We start from the raw sequence: 27,399 nt of genomic DNA on the forward strand, positions 1-27,399 counted from the left end.
AGGTACTCATCTGACACCTAATTAAGCCATCTTGGTATATCATCTCTAGAATGCCTGTTATTATTTTAAGAAACAACATAAAGAGAATGATAATTAAAAGTAACACCCTGGGTGGGAATTTTGTCTTCATTCCAGTGGTTGGCAAGTAAAGCACCCTGGGTTTTTTTTTTTTTTTTTTTTTTAAGGTAACATTTCTATAAATTTTCATAGATCACACAACCTCAAAGCTTGTCTCTATGGCAGTTTTCCCCCTTTCCTCTGCCAAAGCTTTGGGGTTTGTGGCTTTATTCTCTGCTGTTTTCTTTTTCTTTTCACTGAGCATTTTCTGATTTTACTTTGACTTGCAATGGGTATTGCTTCTGGATATTACATGCCATCTGAAGCATAAGATGCTAAACCCAGTTACATGTTGTTTTCAGGTGAGGACGCAATTTTACACTTCACAGTTGGGCCCACACGAGGCATTTTCATGCAGAAAATTTTTCCATCCTAGACTCACATCAAGATGGCCTCCAGGGATTTGCAGCCAGTGGAAAGTTCGCCCACTGTCAATCTGCAGTCTTCCTGAAGGGGCATTCCTGACAGACCTGTTCTCCAGAGTGCCACTACATTCCCCTGGTCTCCAGGTTCTGCTGCTATAGTGTGCATCAGGTCCCTCATGTCCTTCGCTCTTTGCCTGGGCCCAGTGTCTATGATCTGAGTCCACTTGGTTAGTACCACTCTTAGTGACCTGTCTTACACCCTGTCCTTCTGCCCTTCCTACTTTACAAAATTCCAGCTTTGGATCATCTCACAGTCTGCCTTCTCTGAGAAAATCTGGAGAAAACTCCCAGAAGCACCAACTGAGGCCACCACAGATTCCTGGTTTCCATCCTCACCTGGTACCCTTCGACAAACATTTTACCTGCCCTCCATCAGCTCCTCTCTCCCGAAAAAAACTCTTCCTGACCCTGCATCTCCACCTCATGGAGGCACCCTGTCTTCTTCCTTTCACAGGTTACTGAAAGCAAATTCAACACTAGTGGTTCCCAGATTCCCTGGCCCCACACTAAAGTAAATGAACCAGAATCTCTGAGGTGGAGCCTGAAATTCTGTACTCAAGAAAGTTGCCTTAGTTGGAAACTCCTCTTTGGCCTGTGCTCCTTGATTCTCCTTCCTCACTTTCAGTGGCTTCTCTAGCTGTCATGGCCTGGCTTCTACCCTCACTACTCTGTAAAATGAGGTAAGCAGGAACAGCCACTGCAGCCCAACGCACTCTCCCCAGGTTTCCCTAGGGAGAGTACTCTCTGGAGCACTGATGAGGTTGGCCACTCCATGACTTCCATTCACCTTTTCTCTTTGTTTGCCTTCTATATCTAACCATCTCCCTCAGTGCTTTTCATGTGAGCTTGTCTTATACCTTAAATATTGGTGGTGCCTTCACAAATGTATCCCATTCTCCTTGTTGCTAGATCCTCACACTAAGAAACTTCTTGCAGCTCAGGGTGATCTTGAGAAAGCCTCCTTCTACCCTTGCCTCTATACTCCCTTAGCCCCATGGACATTACCTCTTCCACTGTCCTGACCACATTAGATTCTTTACTCCCTGTGAGCTTCTCAAGGGCAGAGATAGTGTTCAATCATCTTTCCATGGCCAATGCCTCAGGAAGCAGGTAGCAATCAGCAGGCGCTCCATAAATGTTGGTTGAACTGAATATAAATCTGCTCTGAGTACTTGTGTGAATCAGCCTCAGGCCCATAGTGCAAAACCCACAGTTATCTCTAAGGTCCTTCAGAATGGAGTGACCTTGAAGGAATGAACCACAGCCAGCCCCTGTCCAGATCCGGGGTGGGGAGAGTGGGTGTTAAACACCAGCTAGTCAGAGCTCTAGCAAATAACATCTCTTCTGGCAAATTTACTTGTTGTTAGTCTGAAATTTTCATAGGAATTACATAATGCCTGGCCAAGTGCTAATTTCTGAGCTTTCTTCCTGCCAAATTTCCACCAGGCTGGCTTGTGTTTGCCAATCTTGTAGCAGTGATGTGTTTTCTAGCAGGGAACACAAGTATTGCTTTGGGGGTTATTCTGGAGCCTCATAAAACTGTTCTTGGGACCCTTTTATTGAGAAGGATTCAGTAATGCACCCAGTTGGAGAGTATTATTGCTACCAGGAGAGTTTCTTTTTTCTTTTTTTCTTTTCTTTTTTTTTTTTTTTTACCAGGAGAGTTTCTATAGTGAACTTCCTCCAACTGTCTACGAGGGACCTGTCATAGAAGAAACAGCTCCAGGGTAACTAACATTCCATAAGTACCAATATCATGAGTTTCACTTTTTTAGTGTTATTCAAATTCTTTCTTTAATAACACTAGTTTTATTTCTTCAAGCACAGGACCTGTGCTATATACATGGCTGCATGTTCTCCGTGCAGGCAGGGCACATTGCTTCCCTGGGGCTTGCATAGTACCTGACACGTAGCAGGTGCTTGGTGTGGGCCGGTGATAAGAATGGAAAACGAAGAAGCTTGGGGAGCAGACCCATGGCTCGAGGTGCTTGTCTCCAGAAATGCAGAGCTGAAGGTGACAGCCAGGACACCATGCTCTGGCTTCTCACTTACAGCGGGGCCCCAGCGTGCCTGCCTGCTCCTACATTCCACAGACTGATGGCCTGGCCTGGAGTCCTGACTGCTAGTGGCTACAGAAAGGCAATTTCATTCATCTGATCAAGCAGAAACAGAAAAGCCATCCAATCCTCACCCCTGGCAGTTGCTGCTCCTCCAGATGGAACCTTGGAGAAGTTATTTTCTCCTGGAATGCTATCTTCCTCCTGTAGCTAAGCTAGTCTTCTAGATCCCTTCAGAAAATCAACTGATGATAAATTAGCAAAAAAAAAAAAAACTTTAAAGCCACGCTGAAGATTACAAAAAAGAAAACACACTAGTGTTCATCTCCAAAACAATGGCTATCTTTATATATTATAATACATAGTAGGATAACCATAAACTATCATTACCTTGAAAGGAAAAAAGGACCAGACAACCACTCCCACCGCCTTAAAAAAGACAAACCCTCTATGAACCAAGATGATGCCATCAGCTCATACAGGGCTTTACACAGAATTTCAGGGGGCCAGCAATTCCCTGAAAATCTCTCATTATCTTCCCAGACATACATGTATGGACCTTGGTGATGAATATCTGGTTTAGAGATTCCACAGGGTCTCTGAATCAGAATTAGAACCAACAGGACTTCAGAGTTCAACTGATGTAACCCCCATCTGATGAACGGTAGCAGATTAGGTTATGAGGCCCAGTGAGTTTTCCTGGCTGACTTGAGTGCATAGCTGGTAGGTAGCAAAAGGGAGACCCATGCCCAGGATTTCTGAATTCTGGTTATCCTGCAGTATTGTATTAATATGCTCTATTGAAAACAAATGTCAAGAAGAGAGAAGACAGGAGAGAGACTGAGTGTAGGGAAAGGAAGGAGTACCTTTCCTAGAATGTATAGCCTGGCTCTTACTGGGTTTCATTTTTGTGTTCAGCATAGTTTTGCTTGAAGCTAAAGAGATCAAGCCTAAAGCTCCCTTCCAGCTCCCTACTTTAGATCTGTAACTAAATCCTGATAGATCATCCCAGGCAGACTTGTGCAGGGGAATATAAGAAAGGTGAGCTCTGGGCACAGGGTGAGCTCTAAAGAGTTTCTGTCATTACAAAAAACCTTGAACAACAAAGAATCTATTGTTTCCAGGAAGCAGGAGGGAGGGGGGAAGAATTTCTAAGGAGGAAGTACATAGCCTTGAAGAGCAGAGGGTTTATGCAACAGAGAAGGGGGAGTTGGGTGGTGCCTGTGGGTGGCAGGAGTGTGGGGCATGAGTAAGGCACGCTGGGAGATGGGTCTGGGAGGCAGCTGGCCTGGGAGCCACGTAAAAGGTTTTTAAGCTGGGGGGTATCAAAGTAAGATTTGCATTTTAGATAGATAAGTTTAGTAACCAGATGGAGGATAGATCTAAAGAGATTTTTTCCCCCCACAGTTAGAGAGCTATTCTCCAGATTCGTTTGTTCATTCACTGCTCTCAATTTGTGAAACTCATAATACAAGCCGGGCAGTGATCTAGACAAGAAAAGACAGCCTAACCAGGATAGTGACAATGGAAATAGAACCCTATAATCAATGATACCCAATGAGGAGACAGATTTGAGAAATACTTAGGAGTTAAAAATCAGCAGGTCCTGATGACTTAACAATATTGGGGGGAGGGGAGACTCAAAAGGAAAGAGGAAGCGTACTGAAGGATTGGTTGAAACTACTACTGTTATATCCAGTGGATATTTAGGGCAGTGAATACTACTCTGTGTGCTATCATAATGATGGATACATGTCATTATACCTATGTCCAAGAGTGAACCCTAATGTAAACTATGAACTTTGGGTGATGATGATATGTCACTGTAGGCTCATCAGCTATAAGAAATGCTCCACTCCTGGTGGGGGATGTGGAAGAGAGAGGGGGGTGCTGTGCGGTATATGGGAAATTGCTGTAACTTCTGCTCAATTTTGCTGTGAACCTAAAACTTCTCTAAAAAAAATACAGTCTTAGTTTAAGAAATGGTATGGTAGGATATTGTTATGACTAACAATACTGGGTAAGGGGTAAGGAAAAGGTAAAAGTGGGGGAAAAGGTAAAAGTGGGGGAAAAGTTAAAAGTGGGGGAAAAGGTAAAAGTGGGGGAAAAGGAAAAGGAAAGAGGACCCGTCCTGATGTAGGTTTGAAGCTAGCCTTATGTCCAACATTTTAGAATCATAGAAAGTCTAAAGGAATTTTCTGTAAGAAGCTCCAGAATGATTAAAACATGTAGATCAAAACAGTCTTTGTTTGCACCATCTTTGAAACAGGAGACTATTTTGGAATTTGTTATTTCTCCAGAGCAGAGACTTTAGACCTGCCCTAGGGAAGTAATTATAAAATTGACTGAACTATGGGTTGAACCCAGACAGGGTGGAAGAAAATACAAAGGTTTTGCTGGGCCTTTCTCCACAGCCTCACGGTAAGCTGTTCGTACCAGAATTCTAATTTTGTCAAAATGGAGCTGCTTTCATGTAATTTTAGAAGGCGCTTTCAAAAACCAAGAGCCGCAAGAATAGCGAGTGAACACAGATGGGCTGGGGGACAGAGTCGGCTGGGTAGATTTCTATAAAAATAAAAGGTATCTTTTCTCAAGGAAAAGAATAAGATAGAATTTTACTAATGTTACTTTAAGAGGCAAAAGACCTAGTCAAAGCATTCCTTTTTTTGCTTTTTAAATTCCTTATCTACGACTGCAAGTAAAGAACAGCAAAATTAAAGGGAAAAAAAAGCCATGTGCCAAAAATGCCTATGAAAGACACGTGCTTGGTTCTGCACAATGTTGTGTACATGATAATATCTTGCTGGGCAGGTTGCCCACACTGCCTCCGAGTCTCACGGTTCTGGAAGGCGAAAGGGGGACGTGTAATGTTTACAACCCTGGGAATGAATTAATCTCTGGGGAAACAGAAGGCCTGAATTTTCTCACCTGCTCATATTTAGCTGGCTTCCCACCTGAGTAGGGTTCCTGGGAACCAATTTTCTCTGGTTGCCACTGGACAGGACACTAGACTCAGGTCCTGAAGCTAAACGCCCGACATGGCAGTACAGAGATCTGGCATTGGAATGTCCTCTCTCTGTGGACACCGATCACACACTGGTCCTTCCTGATAAACTGCTTCCAGGAGTTGCACTTTCGGGAAACTACACAGACAGCCCTGACAACAACAAACATAAACACACACTCGAGAAGTTCTGAAGATACCTCAGTAACAGAGTAGGAGCCCATCCTAAGTAGTGGCAAATGCTTTATGGGCTGCATTTTTTTTTTCAAGTAGGGAGGACAACTGCTCAGAAGAAGCAAAGCTAAACTAACTGCTGATGTGCAAACCCAGCCTGACAGCTTAGCTGCAGACTCTGCTCTTGGTCTACAGGTGAACCAAGCTATCAGCCTTGCAGAGGCCTTCCGGTGGTGGTGTAGCTGTGGCATGGGAGAGACACCTGTGAGCAAGGACCACGTGACCCAGACAGCACTGCCAATGCCAAAGTGCCCAGAATTACATCCAGAGCAGTAGTTTCAGAAGCTAGGTGAGGCATTCTCCTATTTTATTCAACATATTTTCTTCTTCTTTTTTTTAACTTACCCCCCCCCCCAAAAAAAAAAGAACAGCAAAGATGCTGGAGTCTTGCAGCCTAACAACACACAAAGAATATTGTTTGCCTGGAAGCCCTCAGGAATGGCAAAATGGCAGAAATTTACAGGGGGAGAGTGGGGGTGTGCGTGTGACTAAATTATTTGAATGGGCCCTTTGAAGGCTTCTGCTACCCCCATATTTGCTGAGGTTTTTTCACTGAGCTTTGGGAAAAGGATAGCTTTTCAGTAGGAGGATAGCTTTTCAGTAGATGCACAGAGAAAGGGGGAGAATGAAGAAGCCACGCAATACAGGCTGTTGTCTTCTGCGTTTTACTGATTGAAAGGGCTGAAGACATTTTATATGTTGCCCAAATTGCTAACAGGAAGAAAGGTAGGAGCAAAACGAGAGCCAGACTCTGCTAGGTCTGAGGGCCCTGCCTGGGGTAGAGGTATAAACGGGGGCTATGAGTTTAAGACAAGGGGATTTCATGGTATGTGCTTGCTCTGGCTCCTGAAAACTGCATGGCAACATATCCCTTTCCTTCCTGTGTGATAACGCCCAACTGGTGAGGTGAGCCTGCAACAAGCAAAATGGAGGCCAAGGCTCCGCCCCTCCCCCAAACACACACAGGGGGAAGGTCCCTTTTTACTGAGTACCTCGGCCACAGTCTCACAGCTACTGTAAAATAAGAGGTGCTACTTTCTTATGGCAGTGGGTTTTCCCTTCACCTGAAAAATTATTTACCAAATATCTATAACCAAGGTGAAAAACACCCGCAAAGTTTAGATCTGCATCAGCATTTCTCTCAGAAATAGTTGTATGAAGGGCAAACAAAAGGAAGGAGTTGAAAAACAAACATATGTATAAATTAATAGTCCCAAAAGGCAGGGCCTGGGACCATTAAACATCTTTGTATCACAGAAAGACATGGGCTTCGAAGGGAGCCTAAGGGCCTTGGCAGAAAGTCAAAAGGAGGCTGGCTAAATGAAGCTACAGAAATTGCAATTTGAAAAAAAAAAAAAAGAAAAGAAAAGAAAAAAGAAATTGCAATTTGTCAGATAAAGCATTTGGGACAAACCCCTACAGAATTCAAAGAATGATCTGATAAAAGTCCTCATGGTTACAATGTTGCCCCGAGCTTCCTCCAAATCCACCACAAATTCTCCTTTGTGAGCCATTCTTTCAGACATGTTTTGCAGCTGTCTCTTCCTGTGATAGTGAGTTCAGGTAAGGAGTCATTGGTTTCTTTTTTGGTACAATGATGGTAAGAGAGACTTTTCTCTCTGGGAGCTCCAAGTAAAAATAATGAGGATTTTTTTACTACCCTAAAATGAGAAATCTAAAAGAAATAAACACACAAACAAGGATTTAGAGTAGAAGGCACAGGATGGTGGATGGTTCACAAAATAACTGACAGTAGAGCCATTCATACACAAGGAGACCAAACTGGCCTGCCAGCCTCTGCAGAGCTTCCCCACCACCAGGCAGCAGCCCAGGGGAAAGCCAGAGACAGCCAAAGGATCTAGAATGAAGTCATTGCCCAGCACCCTGCTGGTGAAACGAGGCATCTCATTGTAAGTAAACCTTCCAGATAACTGAAAGCTACCCAGGTACATGGTTAAGCTTTTCTTCTACTATATTGGTGAACTTCCTACCACCTTCAACAGAAATGACCAGTGTGAATACCTGAAGACAGCAGACCTGCAACAATAGCCTGATCATGACAAGATTTGGCAGATGAGAAGACCAAGAGCCAGCAGGATGCATTACCAAACAAGGTACTACATTGCAACAGCACAATGACCTCCGAGATTACTGAGGGGACCCGGAGAATAATTCTGAGCTTGAAACTGGACTCTTCTCGACTTGTTCCTTTTCCACATTCCCTTCCTGGTCAGTCTAACACGGCCAGGCACTTCTATTCATGCTCTTTAGTCTCAGGAAAGCCTCTTATGCCTCCATCTTTGTCTTTCTCCTCCCCTCCCCCCTTTCCAATATAACTTATTTTCTGTTTTCTTTGCAGAAAAGTCAAAATAAAGGGAGGACAATGGAGATGCTGTAAGGCTACTTATATAAAAGGTAGAAAGGAAATGAGAACTGACAACTGTTGAAGCTTTTTCTTTCTGGCTTACTTCCCAGGTCATGACTACATGGTGATCTTGGCTATCTATACTATCAAGAATTTAGTTTACTTTTCTTTCTTTCCCCTCCCATCCCGCTTCCCTATCCCAGAACCCTTCTTGACATCTAACCCCACGGTAGGGTCTGCAGAGTATGGGTCTAGTTAAGAGTCTGAGTTGAAATACTGGCCTCCCTAGGTTTGAATCCCAGCTTCACACCACTTGTTAACTGGGTGATCCCCAGTAAGTTACTTAAACTTTTTGGGCTACAGGTTCTATATCTGTTAAATATGAAAAATTAACAGAAACTACCTTATGGGAATCTAGTGTAGATTATCATCTATAAATTCCTCTCTGAGATATTAGCTATTATTATCATAAACCTTCACCTCATCTCACAAATAAACAGTATCTTCCTTTTTCTCAATTCAGCACAACCACAATCTCTAGATACTGCATATCAATCCCCAGAACTCTTAACAGAGTGTGGCTGGTCTAACGGGTTTCTTGTACCATGTCTCAAGGAAGTGGCCTTGTGGTTCAGTCCACTTCTGGCTGAATATCCGGGTGTTTAAGACTGGACTCAGGTACACCTGTGAGTCTGGCCTGTGTAAATCAGACTCAAAGTCCAGGGCAACCTACGGTCATCCAGGATTGGAGCCATACCAGAACCTGGTGCATATCTAACATGGTCCCAGCCAACCTCTCTAGGCCCATTAGTTTTCTGACACTAAGAGCATGCCCTGAATGCTTCAGAAGCCCAGCGCTTTCCTGGGGACAGTCCTGCTGTGCCTGCACTCCCTTTTCTTCTTCATCTCTATCCAGAACATCTTTCTCCTCACTGCCTGGCAAAGCTCCACTTGCCCTTTCAGTTGTTATTTAATTCTCATCCTTGATCTGGGAGCCCCCAGGCAGTGCTTTCCCTCTGTAGCAAGTCTTCGAGTTCTATCTATCCTGACATTTTCCAGGTTAATGAATAATATTCTGGCTGACTCCTCCACTAGACTGTCAACTCTCCAAATGACCAAATGACACGGACTGGTCTCAGAATGAAGCCACATGCTCATGGGCTTTGGGTCAGTGTTACGAGTCTGATGAAATCTGGGCTCCTAGAGATTTGTTCTTGGCTGAAAGAGTGCCAGATGCATGAATTCTTCCATTAGGGCAGTGCACAGTGCAGTTAACACTCATTTTTGGAGGCAGTTCCAAAGGAAACATACAATTCACTTGTTTTTCATGCATTTCTGACAAAGGGGGAGAAGAAATAACCCTATAATTTCAGTTGAAGTGTCACTGGGCAAACAGACATAGTTAAAGAGACTTAAGGATTTTATGTGCTCTGAAGCTGTTGCAACTTACTTACTTTCATGATAGTGTTTTAATGGATTTGAAGGGTGGTAGAAATAGCAGTAAAATATTATATTAAGAGCCTTGTAGGTGCCCTATCACATTTCTTTAAAAAACAAGATGAATTCAATTTAAAGGGTAGTTACTTATCCTGAGATTTAAATTTCCCTACTTTTATGGGGCACCTGAGAGGCTCAGTCGGTTATGTCTGCCTTAGTCTCAGATTTTAATCCCAGAGTCCAGGGATCAAGTCCTGCTTGGGGCTCCCTGCTCAGGCGGGAGTCTGCTTCTCCTTCTCCCTCTGCCCCTCCTGCTCATGCTCTGTCTCTGGCTTTTTCTCTCTCAAATAAATAAAATCTTAAAAAAAAAAAAATTCCCCACTTTTGTGGTGTTAAAATATTTTCTTTTATGAAAAGCTGGTGATTATAAATGGCAGCATGGGTTTAAAAAAAATAAATGTAGTCTATTTCTTTCTTCCTTTTTTTCTTAAGTAGGCTCCGTGCCCACCATGAGACTTGAACTCACAACCGCAAGTTTGAGAGCTTTACCGACTGAGTCAGCCAAGCATCACTGGTCTATTTATTTCTGTTCCTCATTATTATCCCAGTTAGTTTAAATTATTTTTTAATTGAAATATAATATATATACATTCCCATTAGTTTTAATAGCCCTATATTTATCATGGCTTTCTAACTTGGCAAAATGAAAAGTTGGGCAACCCCATGTAAGTCTCTGAAATTATTTTTTAAAGAAAACTTACTAGTTCATAAAATTGGATTGAGTTCAGCATCTTTCCCATTTGCAGAAAAGGAAATGAGGGCATAGGGAAGTTAAATGTTAAAGCGCTACAAACACACCCACACTGAAGGTTGCCTAGCTAGTTAACAACAGAGCCCAGACTACAACTGGGGCTCTTGCATCCTAGGATCCAGAGCTCTATTCAGCTTCACAGGTGTTCAAAATTAGTACAAAGTATAGAATTTGGTCCTAAAACCATTCACAGTGCAGACCTGAGATGAATGAGTTTTCCACATCTCAGCAGATTACATGTTAAGCTCTACTGTGTTTTGCCACCATTATCTCCTACCATCGTGACAAATAATCTTTACATGGCATGAATTATGCATTTTTGTGATTCTCATCTGATCAAAACGCAACAGGACAGGATAAGATTTTATAAATGTACACAAATAAATATGCACTAATTTCATCACCTCCACCTAGAAGCTACTGAATTCATTTTCTTCCTTATCAGTTACGAAACAGCAGCCGCCACCACTTTTTTCTTGCAGCTCACAACCTAAGAGTTTAAATGCAATCCTGCCGCATCTAGGACAAGATGGGCCAGCTTACTCATCCTCACGTTGAGTCATGTAAATATCAGAAGATGACACATGTTACCAAGACCAATGTAAAAGTCTGTAAACTCAGCCCTGGAGCTAGGAAAACGTTCAAAACTGTGATGCAAAAAATTTTAATCCATTTATCTTGATTTCTCATTATTATTCTAATTAGCTTTGCAGTCTCTGTATTTATGCGTTTCCAATTCCTGCTGTTCATGGAAGTTGCTATTTTGTATGGAGACTCACATTCTTACCATTTTCTTATAAACATTTTCAATTAGTGGCCATAAACACAACCCCATTATTTGAAAGACGCCAAAATAAAACAGAAGCCCTTACCTATAAAGGAAGGCAGGTGTCCAGGAAAATTAAAGTAATATCTTACTTGGAGCCCTGGGCTTTAAAATTTTTTTAAATTTTGAAATAATTTTAGACTTCAGAAAGGTTACAAAAATAGTACATCTCTGGGGGCATCTGGCTGGCTCAGTCAGTTGACTGTGCGACTCTTAATCTCAGGGTTGTGAGTTTGAGCCCCACGACGAGGGTAGAGACTTCTTAAAAATAAAATCTAAAAATATAGTACATCTCTGTATACCTGTCCTTTCCCTAATGTTGATATATATATAACCATGGTACAATAATCACAAGAAATTAACATTGGTACAATACTTTTTACTACATGCTTCACTAGAATTTCACCAATGTTCCCACTAAAGTCCTCTTTCTGGCTCAGGATCCAGTCCGGGATCTCACACTACATTTAGTTGTCCCATCTCCCTACTCTCTTCTGTGACCATTCTTCAGGCTTGTTTTGTCTTTCATGACCTTGACACTACTGAAGAGTCCTGGTCAATTATTTTGTAGACTGTCCCTCAATTGGGTTCATGTGATGCCTTGTCCTAAATGAAATGAGGTTAGACATTTCTGACAGAATATGACACAAATGATGTGCTTTTTCAGTATATCATATGAAGAGGACACAATACAACTTATTGGTGATGATGTAAACCTTGATTATTTGATTACGGTGCCCTTGGCTTCAAACTGTTCATTATCTATCATTCTTAAGCTCTTCATTAGCAGAGGTGATAACCAAAGTAATAGCACCCCTACAGGGGGTGGGAAGAGAGGAAAAGACCTTCCTGACCTCCCACATGTAGCTGCCAGCAGATGGACTTATGGAAGGTTGGAGCGCAACACAGGACATTTAGTGCTCTAAGTCTCTGTCAGACACAGGCCAGAGATCTTGGCCTGTCAAGAGGCAGCAGGCAGCTGCCCTTCTTCCCAGAGGGAGAGGAGCTGATACAAAAGTGTGTGTTTCTAGATTTCTGTTCTTCTTTCCCTTCATCCTCTACTTTGTTTACTTTGGTTTTCTTTGACTAAGCCTTCTACACTTACCTCAGCTCTGATTTTAATGAAATTCAGTAAGAATTTCTGGACCCCTGCTTTGGGGTAATTACTTTACATGAATTCCCATAAGCTGCCACAAATAACAGCACCCCTGTCAGCCATCTTGAGGTCATCAACCTGTCCCCTCGACACAGATGGTGGTACACCTACAATCTAGTACAAATCTACACCACTGGGATCCCTGGGTGGCGCAGCGGTTTGGCACCTGCCTTTGGCCCGGGGCGCGATCCGGGAGACCCTGGATCGAATCCCACGTCGGGCTCCCGGTGCATGGAGCCTGCTTCTCCCTCTGCCTGTGTCTCTGCCTCTCTCTCTCTCTCTCTGTGTGACTATCATAAATAAATAAAAAATTAAAAAAAAAAATCTACACCACTTAATCCTGGAGGCAACACATGAACCAAGGTTGTTTGTTTGTTTTTTTCTTGTTTTTAATTGAGATATAATCCACATACCACAAAGTTCACCCTTTTAAAGTGCATAGTTCAGTAGTGTTTAGTATGTTTATAGGTTGTGCAACCATCACCTCTACCTAATTCCAGAATCTTTTTATCAGCCCAAAAAGAAATTTTTTCTTTTTTTTTCAAAAAGAAATCTTGTAGCCATTGTTACTTTCCATTGCCCTCTGTCCCCAGCCCCTACAACCTCCTAATCTACTTTCTATTTCAATGGATTTGCCTATTTGAATAAGGTAGTTTTTTTCTTTTTTTAAACAATTTATTTATTTATTCATGAGAGACACAGAGAGAGGCAGAGACACAGGCAGAAGGAGAAGCAAGCTCCATGCCGGAAGTCCGATGTGGAACAGGATCATGCCCTGAGCCAAAGGCAGACACTCAACCACTGAGCCACCAGGCATCCCAAGCTAGTTTTGATCCCAAATAATAATAACCAAGATGATCTCAATTCATTTGACCTAGGAGGCACACACACTCACACATTCATAACGTTTGAGTTTGGCAACACCTCACCCTGCCTTTTCATACTTTGAACTCTCCATGCTACCCCATCCACCCAACTCTATCCTAAAGGTGACATATGCATTTGTCTTACCCAGGGTACAACCTTTCCTCCTCCATCAAAAACCACATCGGGCTCTATCAGTGTCCTGCACTGGTGAAGTAATGCCTAGATAAATTTAGCTCTGGTGAGGTGTTAAGAAGTATCAGATTTACATTTTAGCAGAGAATTCTTGCCGTCTAGGCTTGGCTAGGATGGCCATGTTGCCCAGGTTGTTTAGAATTTCCCTGTTGCCCCGGGTTAATTATTAATAGCATCCCCTTTCCCTCTCAAAAATGTCCTGACTTGGGTGTTTAATTATATGATCACCCAACCTTAACCAACATAAGTGACTAATCATGGTAATTATATGTAATTTGGAAGCCAACAGAGAAAATACATTTAGGTAAATGAAGTTTCAGTACTCCCCCAATCACACCCCAGCTCTGCATTCCCATAAAAAAGTTTAAATTCACCAACCTGTAGGAATCAGGGTTTCATCCACAGGCAAAAAGGCATCAGCATCTATAGTGACTTCATGGTCATATATGTTTGGAGAACCCTGGAAAGGTTGAGAAAGAAAATAAGACCTAATGCTTAGTCTTATTTTGTATTTTTGCCTTTAAAAAAAAAAAAAAAAGATTTATTTGAGAGAGAGAGAGAACACAAGCAGTGAGGAGGGGCAGAGGAAGAGGGAAAGAGAATCCCAAGCAGGCTCCATGTTCAGCATTCAGTGGAGAGCCCCATGTAGGGCTCAATCCCATAACCCTGAGATCATGACCTGAGCCACAATCAAGAGTCAATCATTTAACTGACTGAGCCACTCAGGTGCCCCATGTACTTTTGCTTTTTAACTTCTCTTGCAGAAATATTTTTAGGCATTGACAAACACTTTAGAAATTCCATTTCGGGACACCTGGGTGGCTCAGTTGATTAAGTGTCTGCCTATGGCTCGGGTCATGATCCCAGGGTCCTGGGATTGAGCCCCATGTCAGGCTCCCTGCTTAGCAGGGAGTCTGCTTCTCCCTTTTCCTCTGCCCCTCTCCCAGCTCATACTCTCTCTCTCTCATAAAAAAAATAAAAAAATAAAAATAAAAAAAAGAAGAAAGAAATCCCATTTGACGTACAGCAATGATAAATATGTTCATTTAAATGTAGGTAGTTAAGTCCTCAACATAGCAACTGTACATTTGAAAGAAATTTTCCATGGGTGGCTGAGTGGCTTAGCAGTTAAGGATCTGCCTTGGCTTGGGATGTGATCTCAGGGTCCTGGGATTGAGCCCCAGGTGTGGCTTCCTGTTCAGTGGGGAGTCTGCTTCTTCCTCTCCCTTCTCCCTGCTGCTCCCCCTGTTTGTGCTCTGTGTCAAATAAATAAAATCCTTTAAAAAAAAGTTTTCCAGTGTGAGCCCAGCATGTATTTTCTTTTCTAAATAGAATTATTAGTGTGAAAAGTCAGAGACATCAGTGTTTTGAAAGGCTTTTGGACTTTGACTTATTAGCAGAGGGGTTTCTCACGCTCTCCTCACATGCTAGGCAAACAGAAGAACAAGAGCTGTTGACCTGAAACACAAGAGCTGGATGGCCAACTATCACCAGCAGGCTTGGAGGTAGGGGTATCTCTCTCCTTTCTCTGGCTCAACTCCCATCCAGAGGACCCACCCTGTACCAAATGACAAAAGCCTGGGAGTCAGAACTGGAGTTACTTCCATTAACCATGCAGCCTGTCTTCCCAGGGGGAGTCAAAGACCAGTCAGTAATCAGAAGGCCTGGGGTCTAGTTCTGGTTATCATGGAGTGGCCCCAGGGAAATCACTTAACCTTGACTCTCTTGTCCTTCAGGGTAAAATTGGGCCAATGATGCTCCCATCTTTTCCAGGGTTCTTGTGAAGAACAGTTTAAATTTTTTTTTTATTTATTTATGATAGTCACACAGAGAGAGAGAGAGAGAGAGAGAGAGAGAGGCAGAGACACAGGCAGAGGGAGAAGCAGGCTCCATGCACCGGGAGCCCGACGTGGGATTCGATCCCGGGTCTCCAGGATCACGCCCTGGGCCAAAGGCAGGCGCCAAACCGCTGCGCCACGCAGGGATCCCTGAAGAACAGTTTAGTAAAGCTGTGTTGTGCTACTTGCAAATTGGAAAAGACACATACAGATTTCTGATAAAAAGGATTATATTTTAATAGTATATTTTCAAGCTTCACAGCAAAAGATGTGTAAGGGCAACCAGGAGAGGGCTTTTGCTTAGTGAATGCTCAAAAATAAGCTAAACTAGTGTGTCTCCACTAGGGATGATTTTGCCAGAGGACAAAATTTGACAATGTTCTGGAGACATTTTTGACTGTCATGACTGGGGGTGGTAATGATACTGGCATCTAGTGGGAAGAGGCCAGCAATTCTGCCAAACACCCTATTAGACGCACCCCTGCAGCAAAGAAATTGCCTGACCCAACGTGTTAGTATGCTCGGGTTGAGAGACTGAGCTAAGCTAAACTGAAAGCTAGGCTGGGTTCTCGAGAAGCAAGCAGAAGGAGGCGGAACCCTGCAGGTTAACCGAAACAGATTCTCTAGTCAGAAAAACTTAGGCCCACATAATCAAATGGAGTTGTCCTGAGGACAAATGCCAGCATTTTAGAGACCTTGAGAATCTATGTGTAAACATGCCAGAAACTGCTTTAATGACACTCCGGGAAGGCTGTTTCTGAAGAACAGCCATGGTCTTGTGTCCTCCCCATGGGTTCATATGGGCAGGGATAGGAGTGGACGGGAGACAAGCCCAGGGCAGAGGTCTCTCTTCTGCCCACAGTTTCTACGCTTAGCCACTCGTTTAGCCCCTATTCTGATGTGAGAAGGTTGGTCCAAAATGGAAGGGGTCTACTGCATCCCCTAGAGCAGCTCTAGGCTAGAGTGGTCTCTCCTGCCTGGCTCTCCCTACTCCCATCTCCTCATGCCTCAGGGGTACTGCCAGCACTGAAGAGGCCTCTGCTTCTGAGGGGAGCAGAGAACTAGGAGCTATTTCCTTGGCTCTCTTTCTCTCTTTTTTTTTAAGATTTTATTATTATCTTTTTATTTGACAGAGAGAGAGAGAGAGAGAACATAGCAGAGGGAGCAGGAGAGACAGAAGCAGGCTCCCCATCGAGCAGGGAGCCTAATGTGGGACTCAATCGCAGGACCCTGGAATCATGACCTAAGCCAAAGGTAGCTACGTAACCAACTGAGCCACCCAGGTGCCCCTCCTTGGCTCTATCTGCTCAGTGCTCAGTCGAAGGCTGAGTAGTATTCCATTGCATGAATGTATCACAATCTGTTTGTCCATTTCCTTGTTGACAGACTTTTGCTTGTTTCCAGTTTTTTACTATTATGAATAAAGCTGCTTAGGAATTTCCTTCTTCTATTTGCTTTGTAGCTCTAGGGCAGGAAGAAAATGATTCACCAAATAAATTCACAAGTCTGAGAGGTTAGGAAGAAGCTGGGGGGGAAGGAAAGGAACATTTATTAGAGAGCCACTCTCTTAATGGGCACTGGGTCATCAAGCGACACCTACATTCCTTTATTAAAGGGAAGCATGCTTCATTTTATAACTCTTCTGACCTGGAATAATGCGATGATCCACTCTGGTGGAATATTCCTGCTGTATTCATTTCCTTTCTAGGCTGATGAAAACCTGGCAAAAGAATGCGGATCCACCAACAGATCTTTTTTTTTTTTTTTTTTTTAATTTTTATTTATTTATGATAGTCAGAGAGAGAGAGAGAGAGAGGCAGAGACACAGGCAGAGGGAGAAGCAGGCTCCATGCACCGGGAGCCCGACGTGGGATTCCATCCCGGGTCTCCAGGATCGCGCCCTGGGCCAAAGGCAGGCGCCAAACCTCTGCGCCACCCAGGGATCCCCCACCAACAGATCTTGAGGCCCACCTCTGGGTTCAGTGTTTGCTTTGGTTAGCTTTGCTCAGCTGCTACTAGTTCAGGACATTAACCATTTACAGAGCTCACTGTGGCCTGCACGGGGCTTTACAGACCTTTCCGTGCATTGCTACTACCACTGCCTTACTTCAGCTTTCATCACCTCTAGCAGGCTATCACCAACTCTACAATACTACCCAAAAGCCACAGCAGCTCCTTTACTGGCACCCTCCCTTTTCCCTGGCAGAATGGTGACTTGTTGATTCATTCTGTGGTAGGCCACATACTCAGGGAAAGGATGGCCCCCCTAATCCCACCGGGTGAATTTTGTTTGGCCTAAGCCCATCATGGTGGTCCAAATCCCTTGCTAGTATTGGGTTAGGCAGGGCAGGGACACACTTCTGGCCCATGAAATGTGAGGCAAAGTCTGCTGGGAAGCTTCTGGGAAGACTTCTGTTTAATCTTCAAAATGGAACATTGGAGGAATAGGAATAGGTCCCTTTTTCACTTGCCTCTGGATGTGACTATATGAAAAAGTGATTCCTGGAGCTGTGCCAACCATCTTGTGAAAAGGAGAAGTTGAGCCCTAACATAGAAGCCAAAATACTGAAGAAGCAGAATAGAAAGATGGAAGAACCAGGGTCCTTGCTGACATACCCCATCCCCTAGTCATGCTGGAACCCCACTATGGCTTTTCATCTCCAATTCCCCCAGGCCACTTTCCTACCTCTTAGAATGTTTGTCCAGTTTGGGGTGAGATAAGGAAGGAACATCATCAACAACAACAAAGCCCAAACAACCTGCAACCTATAAACCTTTTTCATTCTTTGAAAAACACAGTTCTCTCCTCCCCCCAGGCCACTGACACTCAGAAGTGATGAGTCAAAATTCGGCCCCAGGTAGAACAAACATATTGCTTATTAAATTTAAAAACCAATAAAGAAGCAACAAGAAATATATAAGATGAAGTCAACTACTTTAAATGATCAAGTTCTGAGCTATTTCCCTGGGGAGGGTTTAAGACACATAATCACACTTTCCTGGGTAGAGCAAGAGATGTTCCAAAGATGCAGAGGCCCCTAGACCCGAGGCCCGGTGAATGACCACCCACTCTTATCAAAATGCCCCAAAGGGCTAATGACCCCCTGCCATCCTCAACCCTGAAGCTAGTGGCTGTGGATTTGAGTTGCACTCACTAAGAGTACACAGAAGGCAGTTAACCTTGATCACCCTTGTGGGTGGGGTCTGTGATCTGTGAGGGTCCTCTTGCCAAGTAAATGGAAAGAGCTTTAGTGAACTGCATTCTCACTTTGTCTCCTTGATTGGAATATATCAGCAGATGTAATACTTAGTGTAATTTCCATTTCTGAATCTATTTCTTTAGAGCACCTACCCCTGCCCCCAATTATAAAATAGGATGTCCTAAGTATACAAAAATGCAGAAAAGAGTGAAAAATCACCATGATCTACTACCTATAAAAAAAAATACTAATATTTTGTTCTATTTCTTCAAGTTTCTTTCTGAACTTACTATAAAAAGTACGGTCTTTATGCACATTATTGCAGAGCCTCTTATGGCTGGGCATGTTTGTTTTGGTTTTGATTTTTGCTTTGTCTTTAAGATCTTAAGGAGGATGGTGGAAGTTTCTGAGGATAAGCAATAGACAAGTTTAGAATCATCTTATTTTTAAAGGGAGAACTTTGGAAATTATATAAGAACCAATTAATTCGTGCTACTTGGAAAGATCCTAGAAAAAAAAGCAGCACATCATCAGCAGACTCCTAAAAGAGTGTAAAAAAGCAAGATATTACTAGCTGGCTGTGAACATCATCTTGTGGTAGGAAATCATGCCAAAGCGATTCAAGTATAGTAGACAATGATGATGAAGAGGAAGTCTACAGAGTTTAGCTAAACTTTCTACTCTGCCTCATGTAACAGCCTCTTCAACAAGCCGAAATATTACCATTAGGAGGGAATAGGATAACGTAGAGGGGTTTACCTGAGGGGTCGGGAGTGTCTCTCCACCACTCTTAGGGTGGGCGGCACAGTGGAGGCACACAAATGTTAGCAGCATGTTGAAAGGGACAGAGCCAAGCCCATTTTTAAAGTCCCAAGGGTGGAAACTGCCTTCACTGGAATTTTTTAGGGGTAGGAGTGGAATGAGGAAACAAATGTAAGCTCATGGTACAGTGAGATGAGAGGGAATTCTTGAATTAGCTACTTACTTGTCTGAACATGTAGGAAAGAGATCATTCTCTGGGTAATAAATGTACTCTTTCTATCTTTCTCTATAACTTCCATTTATTGAGCACCTACTATGAGTCAGCTGCCTTGCTAGACATTTTTCCTCATTGCCAGGGCTGACCCCATTGCAAGAGTAATTCTATCCTGGGTTGGTCTCTCCAGCCACTCCCTAGGCCATTCCACAAAGCACACAGCAGGAGAGCAGAGGCAAGTTCACTTACCTGGCCTGCAAGGTTGAAATAAGAATGGTTGGTCAGATTGACTGGTGTGGTCTGACTGGCCTGTGCTCGGTAGTTGATCTTAAGCTCCCCACCATCCAGCGTGTATGTCACCCAGACTTTCAACTCTCCAGGGTAACCTTCCTCACCATCTGGACTGACCCTTGAGAACTGGACGCCATTTGACAGCACTTCAGGGGTCCAGAGGACCTAGAAAAAAGTGTTTTCAAAGCTTTTCAGTCATTGCAATCTTGAGCTAAATGCCACATTTCAATATTAAAGCTAGCTAATTCTAGGAAGAGAAATGGTTGTATGATCTTTATGATGTTTAAATAATAGCTTAGATATTAGTTGTTCTAAAATTTTGTTTATACAAAAAAGTAGACTTTGAGAGAAAAAATTTTTTCTTTCTCTTTACGTATTCATATTCCCTATATTCTTTCTCCCTAAACTTAGATGTATGTGTTTACAATATTTTCTTCCTCCCCTTCTTTAAAAGTTTTTTTTTTTTAATCTTGGTATCTCATTCTGATAAATGTCATATAGCAATATCTGCCAATGGTATTAAAAGATGACCTTAATAAATCAGCCCCTCTTTTCCAGGAAAATACTATTTATGAATATTTATTTTATTTTATTTTATTTTATTTTGAATATTTATTTTAAAAAATGCCTCAAGAGTTTCTGTATTCCCTGGGCAGAGTTCCAAACAAATAAGAAGGCACTTGTTCTGTTAGGAAGAGTTCTGCCCACAAGTCAGGAGTCCTGATTTGGGTGCCAGGTTTGTTCTTAGCTCAGTGTGTGATGTCGGGTGGGCATGAGTCCCTGCCACAAAGGGATTGAAAAAATGATCTTGAAGTTTTCTTCTCATTCTAGAAAATATGATTCTAAGGGTGGCAAGAAAAAGAAGGTTCCAGGAGTTTTTTTGCTTTTGGAAATAGGAATCTTGGATTTGCACAGCGGTTCCTCTCACCTTTGCCCTAGAGGCCTCAAGATTACCCACCCATACAGGGGAGGGACAACCAGGATTTACTGGGTGCCCATGATGAGCCAAGACACTTTGTTAGGAACTGCACAGACACTGTCTTATTTGTCTCCAAGCTGACTCATTATAGGCACCATTATCCTCTTTAACGATGAGAGAGCTGAGAGAGCTGGGCTCAGAAAGAATATACTACTTTTCCTAGCTTCTTCCAGCTGGGAAGACAGTGGTCTTATCCTGAGCTTGTTTCCTTATTCTATGCTTTCAGAGAATATACTGCTTGGAAAGCCCGATCCCTTTGGGGAGCCCTGGGGTTCACTAATCAAGAGGTCTTTGCTGACATGAGACCTCTATTTGTTTGGTGCTCACCAGTCACTGACCTGGTGCTTTACATAAACCATTTTATAAGGTAAGGATTTGGTTGAACCAAACAAAATGATTGTCTTTGTAGGTCAAAAGAATTGAACACTGGCAATTTCAAATGGCTCCAACTAATACTATGACCCCATTTTACAGATGAGCAAACTGAATTCAGTGGTGTTACTTTGCCCACTTCCACCTCCCATATTCCAGGGTAGTTGAGTAGAACCTTTCCATACTTCATGCTCATTGCTTAAAACTCTTTTTTAAAAAAAAAATTTATTTATTTATTTTACAGAGAGAGAGTGTACATGCAATGGGGGAGGGGCAGAGGAAGAGGGAGAGAGACAGTGTTTGTTTGTTTGTTTGTTTGTTTTTTGAGGGAGAGAATCTTAAGCAGACTCTGACCTGAGCATGGAGCTGGACAAGGGGCTTGATCTCACAGCTCTGATATCATGACCTGAGCTGAAACCAAGAGTCAGATGCCTAACCCATTGTGCTACCCAGGTGCCCCATGCCTATTGTTTAAAGGGGAGGAAATCTTGTTTAAAGTCATACACGGGGGCACCTGGGTGGCTCAGTGGTTGAGTGTCTGCTTCCGGCTCAGGTCGTGATCCTGGGGTTGTGGGACTGAGTCCCGCATCAGGCTCCCCATTGGGAGCTAGCTTCTCCTTCTGCCTATGTCTCTACCTCTCTCTCTCTCTGTGTCTCTCATGAATGAATAAATAAAATATTTTTTTAAAGTCACACATGTCATTAGGGACAGAACTAAGATTCAAGCTCATGCAGGTAGTCTACACCATTTCACATCTTCATTTCAGTGAATGTTTTGTTTGAATCTCCTTTTTTCAATGGAAGAGTTGAGGCCGAACACTGTCATTCCAAATAGACTTGAAAGATAATAATTGCTGTGGGCTATAAGAATGGCTTTTGAGCCCAGGTTCTGCCCACCTGCTTCTAGTGTGGCCTGGATCTCTCTTACTGATGTTGAGAGATCCCACATTTACCAGGAAGGGAAGCCCAGCAGGAGCGGAGGCCTCTGCCTTTACCTATGGTGAGAGCAGCTGGTATCTGAAACAAATTCACTGACCTTAGTAAAAAATTAATTTTACACCCTAGTTATCTCCTAGAAATGCTGAACTTTCAAGATACTTAAAATACAAAGCCAGTTATATGCATGATTAAAAAAAGAAAAAAAATCCCCCAAATGGAAAATTTTAAGAATAAAGTACTTGAAATAAAATGTTCTTAACTTGCTACCTAGTTTTTGTCCTTCAGAGAAAGAACACAGTGGAAAGTTTTTTTGTGTAAACCGTCATTATCAGATAAGTATAATTATGTGGAAAACCATTCCTATTCATGCGAGAATATCCCTGACCCTACAGTTTCAAAATTTCCTGAAAATTTTCACATTTGCATCTCTAGGCTTACTTATGTACCATTTCTAACCCTGTTAGGTTATTCAAATTTCATCTTTTAAAAAAAATGTGTTGCTATAAATAGAAAAAGACATATCTACAAAGCAGCTATTATTCAGTAACTGTTGAGATGAAATACAACTTGAAACAAAGTTCACCTGATACTGCTCATGTTTCTGTACAAAAGTTTACAGTTCAAAAGCTTTCAATATCTTCAGGATAAATTCCAAGTCTTTCCCCACCCTCTCTGGGCTTCTGCACAGCCATCTTTTCCAGTACCTACTTCCTAAATGAAATGCTATTTTTTCTTCAAAGGATTTTCTTCAAATCCTACCTCCCCAGTTGCCATGAATTTGTCCACACCCAGTTTCTGTAACACACTACTGACATCCATATTATGGGGCTTGTTGCCTATAGCAGCTATTTATCTAAGGGTCTGGCTCCTTCACTATACTGGAGTCTCAGAAATCCCCACCATATCGTGCTCCCTGGTTCACAGAAGGGAATCAGTAGGCACGGTGCTCTGAAGGATGTGTATACTATCTTGCTGTGTTTTTACCAGGGACACATGTGAAGCAATATCACAGAAAATACTACAGTGGAATAGAGGGAAGAGGAACAAGCCAGAACAGGTGTTGTTCTGAGGCTTGTCTGAAGATCCCTGTCAGAACACAGCTGGGCCTAACCTCCTCTGGTTGGGTTTTGCCCATGCACCTGCCATATTTCAGAGACCCTCTGCCCTGGGACTGCCAGGACAGGGGCTACCCCTTGCCTTCATGCCTTCCTGGTATGAGGAGTCCCATCATGGAGGAATGGGGAACAGAGGGGCAGTATGGTTCTAGGCCACAGACAGGAAGTTGCTGACAGAGTGACCAACTTCCTTCAAAGGGACAGGTGGCAGTAAGAGGCAGAAAAGAAGAAATGGTGATCTTTAGCTGCCATACATGTTGCGGTATTTTCTGGTTCTTCTTTAGGGAATAAACTGGGTGGTATAATTTAAAGGAGAGTTAGTGGGCAGCCCGGGTGGCTCAGTGGTTTAGCACTGCCTTTGGCCCAGGGCCTGATCCTGGAGATCCAGGATCAAGTCCCATGTCAGGCTCCCTGCATGGAGCCTGCTTCTCCCTCTGCCTGTGTCTCTGCCTCTCTCTTTCTCTCTCTCATGAATAAATAAATAAAATATTTTTAAAAATAAAATAAAATAAAATAAAGGAGAGTTAGTTACCAAAATTGTTTCCCTGAAATTAGACTAGTAAGAGAGTTGCTGGGTGTTAACCCTCAGACTCCCACACAGTTAGGAAGCATGCCAGGCATTTCTACCTCAGGGAGAAGCTATCTGATTAATTTGCTGTCCTAACCTTGTTTTTCCAGGAATTCACTTGGGGAATGGGAGTTTTAATGTGGAAAGGGGTCATTGGGGAAGAATCTGAGGTAATTTTGAGGCATGAGGCACTTCAGTGGAAGGCTAGGCCTGGATGTGGCACACACTGCCACATGGAGAGGGGGCTTAATGAGTTTCAGGGGTGTGTGTTGGACCGGGGGTGCCTATAGAGGCCATGGATGACACCAGCAGGTATAGTGTAGAAATGGGGGCGGGGGGGATCCCTGGGTGACTCAGTGGTTTGCCGCCTGCCTTCGGCCCAGGCCGTGATCCTGGAGACCCGGGATTGAGTCCCAAGTTGGGCTGCCTGCATGGAGCCTGCTTCTCCCTCTGCCTGTGTCTCTGCCTCTCTCTCTCTCTCTCTCTCTCTCTCTCTGTGTTGTGTGTGTGTGTGTGTGTCTCTCATGAATAAATAAATAAAATCTTTAAAAAAAAAAAAAAGAAAGAAAGAAAGAAATGAGGGCTGCAGGCCGGACAGCCCAACCTAGGAGGTACATGGCCTTTCAGACCCTCAGATACCTCATTTGGTGATAACACAGGGCTCTAGTAAGCATAAGAGAGAATCCATGCAGATGCCTTGTACAGTTTTCTGTTGTGCCTAAGGTCCACTGGACTTCCTGATGCCGACACTAGGAGAAAGTCATTCCCCAACTTTCCCCAGTCAAGGGCTATCGCCCTTTCACTCATGGCTCCCCTGCCTGTTACCATCAGAGGAGCTACAGAAGGATGAGTCCCGGACCAGGGAGTGCATCTGCTCCCTCCAACCACTGGAGCAGCCTCTTTCCTGTATCACCTCACCATGCATTTGCTATAGGGCCTGGGAGTGAGCCTGGCAAATAGATGGTGTGTTTGAAGGTACTCCGTGAGGGGTACTAGGTGAGGATTCTGTCCAGGGCCCCTGACTCACCTTGTCGAACCCTCGGATTCCTCCATGCAGACTGTTGGGCCCATTGTTAATGGCCAGCTTGTACTCCTTCCCGTCCAATGTGAATGTCCCTTTGGCAATTCGGTTCGCCACCCTGCCAACCACTGCTCCAAAGTAGGGCTGCTTTTGGAGGTAGCCTGCAGGACATGAGATAAAAGTGTTTTTTAAAACTTCTAACCGGGGACGCCTGGGTGGCTCAGTGGTTAAGCGTCTGCCTTCCGCCCAGGGCATGATCCTGGAGATCTGGGACTGAGTCCTGCGTCAGGCTCCCTGCATGGAGCCTGCTTCTCCCTCTGCTTGTGTCTCTGCCTCTCTGTGTCTCTCATGAATAAATAAATAAAATCTCTAAAAACAAAAAAGCCTTCAAACCAGGGGCATCCATCTGGGTGGCTCAGTGGTTGAGAATCTGCCTTTGGCTCAGGGCATGATCCTGGGGTCTGGGGATCGAGTCCCACATGGGGGTCCCCACAGGGAGCATGCTTCTCACTCTGCCTATGTCTCTGCCTCTCTCATGAATAAATAAATACAACCTTTAAATAAAATAAAGTAAAATAAAACTTCAAACCAAAGGTCAGGCTCACAGTACTGCACACCACTTTCTCCTGAGAGAAGCTGAAAGTAATAACAACTTGGACATATTTAAGTCCTCAGGGAAGCACAGAAAAAATGGTGTTCTTTACACACAATGTTTTCTCTTTCCTAAAGTAATGCCTGTTCTTTATAAACAATTTAAAAGAACTTTATCAAGCACAAAGAAGACATTTTTTTTTAAAGATTTATTTAGGGATCCCTGGGTGGCGCAGCAGTTTAGCGCCTGCCTTTGGCCCAGGGCGCGATCCTGGAGACCCGGGATCGAATCCCACGTCGGGCTCCCGGTGCATGGAGCCTGCTTCTCCCTCTGCCTATGTCTCTGCCTCTCTCTCTCTCTCTGTGTGACTATCATAAATAAATAAAAATTAAAAAAAATAAATAAAAAATAAAGATTTATTTATTTGAGGCGGGGGGAAGGCAGAGGGAGAGAGAGTCTTAAGCAGACTCTGTGCTAAGCACAGAGCCCCACTTGGGGCTCGATCTCACAACCCATGAGGTCACGACCAAGCCAAAACCAAAAGGCAAATGTGCAACCAACTGAGCCACCCAGGTGCCCCAAGAAACTTAAATCATCCTAACCTCATCACTAGAGAGAACTACTGTTAATATTCTTATGTATATGCTCCTGTCTTTTAGTACATGCAGACATGTGCTTTTCTTCATTTTATAAAAATGGAGTCTTAGTTTACATGCTGCTTTGTAATCCGCTCGTTTCTAGGCCAATCTCCTAGGTTATATTTTTGTATTGTCTTGACAAGAATTCTTCTTTCTTTCTTAATTTTTAAAAAAATAATACAAGGCACCTGGGTGGCTCAGTGGTTGAGCGTCTGCCTTTGGCTCAGGGTGTGATCCCAGGGTCCTGGGATTGAGTCTCACATCAGGCTCCCCACAGGGAGCCTGCTTCTCTCTCTCCCTGTCTCCATGTGTCTCTCATGAATAAATAAACAAAATATTTTTTTAATGAAAAATAAAAATAAATTATACAATCATTTCATGAAACTATCCTTTATTTTTTAAAAAAGATTTTATTTTATTTATTTATTCATGAGAGACAGAGAGAGAGAGGCAGAGACACAGGCAGAGGGAGAAGCAGGCTCCTTGTGGGAAGCCTGATGTGGGACTCGATCCCAGGACTCTAGTATCACGCCCTGAGCCAAAGGCAAATGCTCAACTGCTGAGCCACCCAGGTGTCCCATGAATCTATCCTTTAAAAAGCATTAAACAAATATACAGAGTGGGTTTGTCAGAGGAAATACAGCACCTGGTTGAATCTGAACATCAGATAAACAATAATTTTTTAGTATAAGTACACCCACATTATTATTATACATGAGACATAGTTGACACTTAAAAACCATTTGCTGGGGCACCTGGCTGGCTTAGTCAGAAGAGCCTGTGACTCTTCACCTTGGGGGCTGTGAGTTTAAGCCCCATGTTGGGTGTAGAGATAAATTAATGAATAAAAACTTAAAAAAAATTTTTTTTAAACCCTCATTTGTTGTTTATCTCAAATTCATACTTAAGATAAAAATAAAAATATAGGACACCTGTATTTTCACTCACTAAATCAGGCAAACTTAAGAAAGAGTAAAATAGAAAGAGGCACCTGAGTGCCTCAGTTGGATAGGCATCCAACTCTTGATTTCGGCTTAGGTCATGATCTCGGGGTTGTGGGATACAGCCCCACATTAGGCTCCATGCTCACAGAGGAGTCTGCTTGAGATTCTTTCTCTCCCTCTACTCCCCCTTCCCCACTCTGGCTCTCTCTCTCTTTATCATAAATAAATAAATAAATAAATAAATAAATAAATAAATAAATAATTTTTTTAAGGAAAGAGTAAAATGTGGGGATGCCTGGTTGGCTCAGTGGTTGAGCATCTGCCTTTAGCCCAGGGTGTGATCCCGGAGTCCCAGGATCGAGTCCCACATCGGGCTCGCTGTATGGAGCCTGCTTCTCTCTCTGCCTGTGTCTGTGCCTCTCTCTCTCTCTGTGT

At 43.2% G+C, this 27,399-nt stretch overlaps 1 protein-coding gene across 3 annotated transcripts in view; it reads right to left on the minus strand.

The window, feature by feature from the left end:
* The window catches only part of GALM (galactose mutarotase), a 110,095-nt gene that overhangs the window by 17,844 nt on the left and 64,852 nt on the right, over window positions 1-27,399 (minus strand). For all 3 annotated transcript variants that reach the window (XM_072770476.1, XM_072770474.1, XM_072770475.1), the window contains 3 exons: window positions 24,797-24,951; window positions 19,755-19,961; window positions 13,870-13,951 (listed from right to left, as the gene is read on the minus strand). In XM_072770476.1, coding sequence (XP_072626577.1) covers window positions 13,870-13,951; window positions 19,755-19,961; window positions 24,797-24,951 — 444 coding nt within the window. The remainder of the gene's footprint in view (window positions 1-13,869; window positions 13,952-19,754; window positions 19,962-24,796; window positions 24,952-27,399) is intronic.

The sequence above is a fragment of the Canis lupus genome, chromosome 12 (genome assembly GCF_048164855.1).
Source record: "Canis lupus baileyi chromosome 12, mCanLup2.hap1, whole genome shotgun sequence".
Taxonomy (NCBI): Eukaryota; Metazoa; Chordata; class Mammalia; order Carnivora; family Canidae; genus Canis; species Canis lupus.